This window comes from Macrobrachium rosenbergii, chromosome 51 (genome assembly GCF_040412425.1).
Source record: "Macrobrachium rosenbergii isolate ZJJX-2024 chromosome 51, ASM4041242v1, whole genome shotgun sequence".
Taxonomy (NCBI): domain Eukaryota; kingdom Metazoa; phylum Arthropoda; class Malacostraca; order Decapoda; family Palaemonidae; genus Macrobrachium; species Macrobrachium rosenbergii.
This window is the reverse complement of record NC_089791.1, coordinates 35,963,649-35,974,882: the sequence shown is the minus strand read 5'-3', so window position 1 is coordinate 35,974,882 and position 11,234 is coordinate 35,963,649. Positions and strand designations below refer to the sequence as shown.

Sequence of the window (11,234 nt, the reverse complement as noted above, 5' to 3'; positions counted from 1 at the left end):
AGAGTTAAAAGGGTTTGAATTACCGCTGACAGTAAATACTTATTGTAAAATTTAAAGGGTTTGAATTACCGCTGACAGTAAATACTTATTGTAGAATTTAAAAGGTTTGAATTACCGCTTATAGTAAATACTTACTGTAGAATTTAAAGGGTTTGAATTACCGCTGACAGAAAATGCTTATAGTAGAATTTAAAGGGTTTATATAGTTGATCCGCTTTTAGCTCCTGTGTTATGGAGGGTAGGTTGTTTTCTGCGTCTTTCACAGTGCATAGGTAATTGGATAATAGAGAGAGAGAGAGAGAGAGAATTAGTATTATTCATGGAAGGACCACGTGGGCCCTTTGAAGGAGCATTCATTTTGCGACGTTCTGTGTAAAGGAATAATTTTTTCGAATAATGAATATTGGCTGACTTTTTTTTTGGTGGGGAGGGAGTAGGGTTTGGGACTCGGAAAATACAAATAAAAAAGTGAAATGTTCTGCGCTGGGAAGCTGTTCCAGTTGTATGTTGCTGACCTTGTACTTCCCAGTCTTCCAAGGTCGAGTAAAATGGAATGTGGTGGATGTTGCTTACTGTTTTCAGGTTAGCCCAATCGTTGGAACGCAGTTGCCATCTTACATAGCTATTTGTTGGTACACATGGGAACAAAAACAAAACAACAGTGGCTGACCTGCGCGCAATCTTTTCTGTGGGAGCTTGCAGCGTCCTGACATGGGCATTTTTGTGTGGTAGTCCCCCCACCGACAAGGCTGGGTGGGGTTATATAGTTTTCCCCCTTTGTTAGTGTCTGTGTGCCTGCCAACCTGTCTATCTATCTATCAGTGTATGTGTATGTGTGATGTTTACCTTGTCACTGCAATGTCTCCTGGGCTGGGAAGATTCTTGTCAAAGATGACTTGGTACAATGGTAGACCGTCAAGGAGAGGTGCGCATAAGGGTACTACATCGTTCGTCTTTCTGTCTGATGCCCGTGTGCCCCATTGCCTGCATGTCAGTGGTCATCACAGTCCGCTGTTCATGGTCGAAGGGATTTCAGGATCTTTCCAAGATAGTGACCCCCAAGGGTTTTAACCTGGTATGTATCCACCTTCGCGGCGTGTTTAGTACAAGCCCGGTGGGGGATGACCGTAAAAAACATAAACAAAAGACTGTAAATATCATAAAGATAATGACCCCCCAAGAAATGTTAGTCCTAGATAACGACCCCCGAACTTTGCTGGGGGTCGCTATCTAGGAAAGATCCGGATTTCAGTCAAAGTTTTACTGATAGTACACGAAGGAAGGTCGGCTGTTGGGATCTTCGTGTGTTTGTCACTGCGTCTGTTCTTCCTTTTACGTTGTCATTGTAACGTCTACATGGCTGAGACTCCCGTAGGCGGTATTGCCGTCAGTACACTGATGTGGTGCACTGTAGGCATTACTTAAGGTTCTTTGCAGTGTGCCTTCGGCCCCTAGCTCCAACCCCTTTCGTTCCTCCTCTCATATTCTCTTTCTTCCATCTTACTCTCCACCTTCTCCAAACAGTTATTTCATAGTGCAACTGCTCTGAGGTTTTCCTCCTGTTACACCTTTCAGACCTACCTACTCTCAGTTTCCTCTCCAGCTCTGAATGACCGCATAGGTCCCAGGCCTAGTTCCTCGTTGGGAGAGTGGGTTCCGTTCTCAGCTAGCACTCTGCTGGCCGCGAGTTCGAATCTCGGACTGACCAATGAAGAATAAGAGAATTTGTTTCTGGTGATAGAAATTCATTTCTCGCTATAATGGTTCGGATTCACAATAAGCTGTAGGTCCGTTCTGCTAGGTAACCAGTTGGTTCTTAGCACGTAAAATAAGTCTAATCCTTCGGGCCAGCCCTAGGAGAGCTGTTAATCAGCTCAGTGGTCTGGTTAAACTAAGATATACTTACCTTAAGCGCTTGGCCCATGTCCTAAACTCTATAGTCGATTCCATTCCAAACAGTAATGGTGATTCTTGTTTCAAAGGAAAATAATCCAGGCTGTTATGATAAGGAAACTGGGTTACTTCGATGCAGTTGGTGATTAGGATTTGGGAAATGAAGCGACGAGAACAAGATGTACAGTAGATGCTGGAGATACTTTATCACTGAGATTACACTTACTAAGTATGCAAGATATTCTCATGTGGCTGATTTATCTTTTCTTGACGTCAAATCGCGTAGGTTTATGCGATTAGATAACTTCTTTGACGCTTGGAGATTTGTTCTTGGATGAGACGTCGTGAAAGCGTTCGGTTTCGAGAGTAATTTATTCGAATTTATGGTGAATTTTTTGTGCCGAGTGCGTATTCTTGACGCAGTTTCCAAGGGAAGGAGTGATGGAAACGAGGAAATACGTGCTAAAAGCTGATGCGATTTAGGTATTCTTGTGAATTCAACGAAGAAGTGTAAAACAAGATGGAATCTTATAATTTCATATTACGTCGTTCAGGGCCATTTCGAAAAGGTTGCCAACGATTGCGGGAAAATCGTACGCCAGAGGCATTCGGTGGCTCTGTAGAAAACGTCAGCTGAAATGCATTATGGCGGGGAATTCTTTTGTAGCTCGTTTGCAGCATTATTCAGAGAAATTATGTATGATTTTTAGGAGACAGTAAGTGACGGGGGTTTCTCAACCGTAAAAGAAAGTCCTAATTTTATAATTTAGGACTTTTTTTTAATGGTCTTTGATGATTGAAGTCCATCGTTTCCATGTGAATCGCTCCCTGACATTTAATAAAGGTGATAAATCCAGTATTTGGTAACTAAGAGAGAGACTCGGAAACTTCGTGTAGAGAATGCCTGACTTTTGGAATATTGTTTTGGATATCTAGACTTTTGTTTTCATGTTAATATTTAGGCTAACAGAGCGTTAGTCACCAGACTGTTCATTGTAAAGCAGCTGGAATGGTGCTTTGTTTATCAAAACTGTCTCGTGTAGTGCTCACCATCTTTGAAGAGGTGAAAGGTTTCATTTTTGATTGCAAGGCTATCCCGGCTTTTGGAGATTTATCATCACACATTGCCGCTCCCACCAGACTCCCACGGTCTGTCGCAACTTTGGTCATTATTAAGGCGTTATGGAACCTACGGCATCTGGTATTCATGGTTCCTGAACAAAATTGTGCATCGGGTGATTCAGTAATGTGTAAATCCCGTAGGGGGCTAGTGCCGTCAGGGCACCTATGCGGTGCACTGTAGCCAACACTTAGGATTCTTTGCAGCGTCCCTTCGGCCCCTAGCTGCAACGCCTTTCATCCTTTTTTTACTATATCTCCGTTCATATTCTCTTTCTTCCATCTCACTTTCCACAACTGCGAAGGGTTTTCCTCCTGTTACACCTTTCAAGCCTTTATACTGCCAGTTTCCGTTTCAGCGCTGAATGACCTCATAGGCCCCAGTTATTTGAGATGCGATTGGAAGCAGAACAAAATTTTGTATTGTCCTATATTTAGTTCATTAGGTTATAAAACCGTAAAACCTCTCTCTCTCTCTCTCTCTCTCTCTCTCTCTCTCTCTCTCTCTCTCTCTCTCTCTCTCTCTCGCCCACTTCAAATGTTAATCCTGCATTTGACAGGAATGATGGAGATTATTCCTGATAATAATCGCATCTCTCTCTCTCTCTCTCTCTCTCTCTCTCTCTCTCTCTCTCTCTCTCTCTCTCTCTCTCTTCAAATGTTAATTCTGCATTTGACAGGAATGATTAGATTCCTGATAATCGCATCTCTCTCCTCTCTCTCTCTCTCTCTCTCTCTCTCTCTCTCTCTCTCTCTCTCTCTCTCCCTTCCACACTTCAAATGTTAATCCTGTATTTGACAGGAATGATTAGATTATTCCTGATAATCGCATCTCTCTCTCTCTCTCTCTCTCTCTCTTCAAATGTTAATTCTGCATTTGATTCAGGAATGATTAGATTCCTGATAATCGCATTTCTCTCTCTCTCTCTCTCTCTCTCTCTCTCTCTCTCTCTCCAAATGTTAATCCCTGCACTTGACAGGAATGATTAGATTCTGATGATCATCGCTCACTCTCTCTCTCTCTCTCTCTCTCTCTCTCTCTCTCTCTCTCTCTCTCTCTCTCTCTCTCTCTCTCTCTCTCTCTCTCATGTATTTTGTATAACTTGCAGCATTATTTACGTTTTCGATGCAGACGTAAACGGAAGGAAATAAACAATATTGCGCGCAGAACCATTTGAAGAATGAAATTTCTCTCTCTCTCTCTCTCTCTCTCTCTCTCTCTCTCTCTCTCTCTCTCTCTCTCTCTCAAATCGTAAATCATACTTACATTATCATCTAGTGTTCTGACCGAAAGCCGCTGGGACGGTGCCAACTTCTTGGCCGGCTGTTTAATAGACTGGCTACGGACTGTCTGAAAGTTAATCTAGATCACCTTCCTGAACTTCTTTGATTCTTTCTGAAGTGGACTTTTTTTTTTTTTGTTTTTGTTTTCCTACACTTTGTACAGCTTGCAGTATTATAACCTCCTAAATATTTTAATGTGGAGGCCTTGTGTATCACGCAGCGTTTGAGGCCATGATGACGACAGTATTCCGAGATCTTTTTCAACTCTCATCACAACTAAGTGGTAAATGCAGTCATTAGGCCTATGCTAGGCTAACGTATCTTGGTGTACAGTAAGTGTCCACTGTAAATATGTATATATAAATACACAACACACACACACACACACATATATATATACCTATATATATATATATATATATATATATATATATATATATATATATATATATATATATATATATATATAAGGAAATTCTCTGGATTCTTTCTCGTTTTCACAAGCCCTTTACTGTGAACAATGTTTTGTATTCATAGTACCTATCCTTAAGCCTTTGTACAGGATGTTTTTAACATTAATAATTCAATTATGTGGTGTGTATATATGTATGTATATATATATATATATTATATATATACATATATATAATATATATAATATATATAATATATATAATATATATATATATATATATATATATATATATATATATATATATATATATATATATATATATATATATATATATATATATATATATATATATATATATATATATATATACATTACACACACACACACATACACCACATAATTGAATTATCAATGTTAAAACATCCTGTATATATATATATATATATATATATATATATATATATATATATATATATATATATATATATATAATGAGAGAGAGAGAGAGAGAGAGATAGAGAGAGAGAGAGAGAGAGAGAGAGAGAGAGAGCAATATGACAATTCAGAATTGCCCAAGTTATTTCGTTATTTAGTATCATGGATGCGCAGAAGCCACCAATTCCCGGATATACCGCAAGGGTTTTTCCATCAAGAATGACTGTATTCTTGAACCTTGCTGATTGAGTGACCAATCTTGTAAGAACAGACAAGTGGAACGAAAAACAACTGATCTGGTGTTGACATTAGTTCGGCATATTTAAGAAAAAAACTTTACGATGCACTCAAATACTCGCCCAATGACAGACAGGCATGCACTGAAGGCCGTAATGATAGAGCGCGGGCCAGGAGCCTAATTCTGGTCTTCATTTTTTAAAAAGTAAAGCAGTTTTATGGTTGGTAACCTAGTGCTCGCTGTTGGTATGTACGGCTTGTCGTATTTGTTGCTAAGGTTTGGCAGTATTAGCATATTTTATTGCAGCTGCTTTGATTCTTGATGTTTGATTTAACTATAGATGTTTTTTATCGTAGATTGTAATAAAATCATATAGTTTACCCTCAGATAGAGTAAGCAGTGGGTTATGACTTGCGTATGAAATTTGCGAGTTATTCGCACTGAACAGTTCCATTTCTATTCCTTGTGTTATGACGTAATCAAACTTCTTTTGACCGGAGCAGATTCAACAAAAACAGCATTGCAAGGTTTCTTCTCATGCTGAAATTGCATGATCAGATGATAAATTTAATGTCACAATAGCTGAAGGAGGAAGGAATGCAGATAAAAAAATTACCCTTTTGTATTTCATTGCGTAGAATCAATATTATTAACTCTTCCCCCCTCAAATTGAACTTATTAAACCGCCGAAAGTTATAAAACCCATCATCTAATTGATTATTGTTTTGAGCCTCCATCTGAAGCCTTTTGGGGTAGGTTCGTGCCTGCGAATAGTTTTAACTTTTAACCATATTTCTTATCTTATATGAGAAGGCAGTGCATGTGTTGATTACCTTCGCGGCCCTCGTTTGCCTTGAAGGGGATTTCCGAGTTACTCTAGGACTAGGCGGACAAGGGTGAACTCAAAGGGCGAAGCACATTAGCAGGCAAGTGCATTCCTCTTATAGCCAAGCCAGTTCGTCTCTTTAATATTCATTTATTATAATTATTCTATGCACTTTCCAGTTTGTACTAGCTGTTTCATTTACAGTACATGAATCTAAAAGCATTGGTAACGTTACGTTTGAACATTACTGAAACGTCTTTTAAGGAGTTTTTGTAAAGAATACAAATTCTTCGACACTCTCTCCTCATAAGTGAGCTACGTTTTATCATTGTGCTACTGTTAATTCTTGTTCTTGTAAGTAATGCTTTACGTCACTCAAGTAACATATGTTGGAAACCTTCCAAGGATTACAGGGTGTTGGCACACTCCTGGTCGTCTATATGCTTTTATTTTAGGAATAGGTCTGTGACGTCACTGCATGAATGTCTCAGACGTAGATGTGGGTCAGTGAGATGAGGTGCAGAGCTTTGTTAAAACTAAGTTGCATTGCGTGGCACATACTGGTATTTGCAGAGTATTGTAGAAGTTTCACTCATTGATGAACTTCAGTATGTCATAACTGAGACAGCTTCGCGCCATTCCAAGATCGGGCGTACCAGGAAGCTCCCTTAGCGCTCCTCTCTTGAGAGTAAGTGCTTGAACACACACACACACACACACACACACACACACACACACACACACACACTTATGAAAGAAAAGAAACAGACGAGAAACCACATGCCTAGATGATTGACAACTTTTTTATGGACGAGGAAAGATTTAACTTATTTAGCGTATACCACCACTCCCCCATGCCCTCCCCCCCGCCCTCCCCGCGCATGTTACAGCGCAGGCGCAACTGCACATATTCGTAGGCAGGTATTGAGTATAGAATATTGCGCATTAGGTTGCAAAATCAACTGGACTGTTTTACACCCAGATTAGAAAAAGGGTGTAAGTACAGTAAAGTGACCTTGTTTCTTTATTTTTTTTTTATTGTTTTTTACTTTCCAGCTTTTCCAGTCTTTATAATTATAGAAAATTAACCGATACTGACTTTACGGTAATATACATACATATATATTATATATACAGCATATATATATAATTAATCTCCTTTTAAAAGCAATTTATTGTTATTATGATTATTCTCTTTTTCAGGAAATCAGTCATGGAGTGCGATGTATGTCAGCACAGTCCTTCAAGGTAAGGGCCAAAATTTTTGTTGGGTGTTCACACAACAGATTCATTCACAGGGAACACTCATCTGCATACGATTCAGGTCTTTTAAAAGAGTGAATGTGGCAGTGATCAATAGGATATATAGGCCTATATATATAATTATATATATACGATTCAGGTCTTTTAAAAGAGTGAATGTGGCAGTGATCAATAGGATATATAGGCCTATATATATATATATATATATATATATATATATATATATATATATATATATATATATATATATATATTATATATATACATACGATTCACGTCTTTTAAAAGAGTGAATGTGGCAGTGATCAATAGGATATATAGGCCTATATATATAATTATATATATACGATTCAGGTCTTTTAAAAGAGTGAATGTGGCAGTGATCAATAGGATATATAGTCCTATATATATTATTAAATATATGTGTATATGTATATATATTTATGTATGTATATATACACATATAATTATTTATTTATTAATTTATTGACATGTAGCACCGCTCTGAAGTGGAGGCGTGAAGATTTAAAACCGGTTCGTGGCTCTTCAGTGAGAGAATGTATCTCCTTTTGTTTTAGTGTTTTCGTGAATTTGGATACATGGCTTGTAAATGAGCCTCACTTTATCGTTGTGACTGTACAGGGACAGGTAGCTCCTAAGTTTCTGTTTTCCCAGAATGGCCAAATAGTCATGTTTTGCAAGAGCCTGATGTATAAATAGTTTGTCTCGGCAGACTTTATTTCAGTTTCATTCCTCTGATGTTGAGGTTCAGTTTCATTCCTCTGGTGTTGAGGTTCAGTTTCATTCCTCTGATGGTGAGGTTCAGTTTCATTCCTCTGATGTTGAGGTTCAGTTTCATACCTCTGATGTTGAGGTTCAGTTTCATTCCTCTGGTGTTGAGGTTCAGTTTCATTCCTCTGATGATGAGCATTGAGTCCCTTGGAAAGTTTATTAAGGGTTTTCAGTGTGTTTCTAAGAAAATGCCGAGTTGTAATGTACAAGAAAAGGGTCTGATTATATCATGTAAATAATACGTAATGCAAATAGGTAATGGGAAATTCTGTATACGATGCGAGGAGGCACACCAATATGAAATTAGTTAATTTTGATTTATGAATGCAACAAAGGATTTTAGAAATTTTGTGTGTTACTGGGACATTTGCCATAAGTGGTGTCTGGAAGCTTCTTGACTCTTAAGGGAACCAGTAATAAAATGAGAATACTGTATTCTGTCTAATTTTGCTGCCGTTTTCTTTATTGCTATAGTTTTGCTATAGTATGAGTTGCATCCTCACTTTTAGTTTTCTGTAAGAGAAAACTATTGTGCCGGCTTTGTCTGTCTGTTGGCATTTTATTGTCTGCACTTTTTTCTGTCTGCACTTTTTATGTCTGCCCTCAGATCTTAACTGCTGAGGCTAGAGGGCTGCAAATTGGTATATTGATTATTCACCCTCCAATCATCAAACATACCAAATCGCAGCCCTCTAGCTTCAGTAGCTTTTATTTTATTTAAGGTTAAAGTCAGCCATAATTGTGCTTCTGGCAGTGATATAGGATAGGCCACCACAGAATCGTGGTTAAAGTCTCATGGGCCGTGGCTCATACAGCATTATACTGAGACCACCAAAAGATAGATATATAAAATTTTGGTGGCCTTGATTATACAGAAAACTCGATTGTGCCGAAGAAACTTCTTTGGCGCATTTTTTACTTGTGTATTTTTGCAGAGGTGTCATTTAAGAATTTTTCAGAAATTCTCCACACTTTACTTGCGCATTTTTCACCACGTTGATTTGAGAATTTATTTTTTAAAGTCGACCAAATGTTAGAATTCAATCTAAGAAAGGCATTTAAGAAAAAAGGGGATAGAGATTATAAATTTTAAAAACATTTTTATTCTGCGAAACTTTAGGAGGACTGTCATTGACATATTTTCAGTATGAGTTAATGGTTCATTGGCAGTTGTTACCAAGTCTACTTTTGTGGAATTATTAATTATATATATACAGTATATATATATATATAGATATTTTTTTCTTATCATTTGGTGACTTTTTCTGAGAGAGTGTTACAGCTTTGACGTTGTCATTCAGATCTCAAAAATATATTTATATATATTTTTTTCAACAGGCATCAGATCTTCAAATTGAGTTTTGTACGCCAGACCAGCTGAAGAAAAAGCCACCGGTTTCCGAATTAGTGTTTGGACGTAATTTTACAGATCACATGCTAGAAATTTATTGGAATGCGTCTACTGGATGGGGTCAGCCAAGAATAACGCCTTTCCACGATCTTCGAATGCACCCAGCGGCCAAAGTCTTGCACTACTCCGTGGAGGTAATGAATTTTCAGTGTTAATGTTGTCAGAGTTTGCTTGTCGTGAAATTCTTAGAATTTTCTTATTATATGTACCATATGTATGATGCGCCAGTATGAATACTGAGATTTTGTCATTATGTGCACTTCCATTTTTGAAGAAAACAGCACATTTTTAATGGTGGTGATTTAGCAAAAAGTCAGAATAGTGGCAGAGTTGTTGTTCTTTTAAATGCCTGTTGGCAGAGATCCAGTATTCTAATATAAGGCTGAATTTGGAAGGTTTACGCTTCATCATTGTCACTGTAAAGAGACTTGCAAAATCTACAAGCTTAGTTATAGCCAGCCATTACAATCTTTTAACTAAATAGATATGAGAATTTTAATTTCTGGGCTTCATCTGTCCCCATGGGAAACCTTGGGTAGTGAAGCATTTTTTGTACTTAAAACTCACATAGATATTAGCCATTGATTAATCTCCATAAAATTGGATACTGTATACTGTTTTTTTGTATGATTCAAGGAAATTAAGGACAGGTATTTGAGGCTTTTTAAATTTTGTTAGGTGCAAAAGTACAGAAAATTTTAAGACAAGAAAATACAACTAAAAATTTTACAAAAGTGAATATTAAAACTCCAGATTTTAATGTGAACCATTGATTTATTAAGGGGTTCCCTCATAAAATTGACAAATTAACAAAAGGGAGAACAACTCTCAGCATTTGCATGTTACTGTTACAAACTGCAATCATTACGAAATTTTAAACAAACGTTATTAAAGTAATGCAACTAATAGATAGTGAGTTCAGGGCTCTAAGAACCATTTGATAGGAAAATAAAGTGTCCACACCAAATAAAGAAAGTCAAATGGGAAAATGAAGTGAAGTCTAGGGGAATGCTAATTTGTGCAGCATAGTTAACATGAAAAGCAGGAATAAAACCCTTTTATTTGTTCATGGAATAATTCAACACTTTTGGACTTAGTGCACGGTAAGAAACTTGTCCTAGACAGAGTGTTCAAAGTGCTATAACAAGAGACATATTGAGCCAAAGTATTTTTTTTTTTTTTTGCTTTTTTAATAAATAGAAAGCATGCACATCGGAGTGAACAGACAGGAATTGATCATGATAGCAACTGTAAAGGCAAGGTTATGTTCCTTTTGTTTAGATTAACGAGGATTGTTAAATGCACAAACAATAAATGGGCCTTGATTTGCTTATTGAATTCAAATTCACAAACAAAATGTTGCAGTTGAGTATAGACTTTATTTTACTGAATATAATTACACACAGTGACAATAGTATCTCACTGTGGCTGATTATCCAGTAAGATACAGCACAGGTTAAACTATACAAAAGGCTAATTGATTAATGAGACTTGGATGTAGGAGGTGCCCAAGACCTAACAGGTGGCAAGAGAACATTAACAAAGTACAGAATCGAGA

The 11,234-nt window shown here is 37.4% G+C and overlaps 1 protein-coding gene across 1 annotated transcript in view; it reads left to right on the top strand.

Moving 5' to 3' along the window:
- Bcat (Branched chain amino acid transaminase) overlaps positions 1–11,234 on the top strand; it is a 71,504-nt gene that overhangs the window by 37,240 nt on the left and 23,030 nt on the right. Inside the window, exons 2-3 of the mRNA XM_067095307.1 lie at positions 7,414–7,458; positions 9,604–9,810. Coding sequence (XP_066951408.1) covers positions 7,414–7,458; positions 9,604–9,810 — 252 coding nt within the window. The remainder of the gene's footprint in view (positions 1–7,413; positions 7,459–9,603; positions 9,811–11,234) is intronic.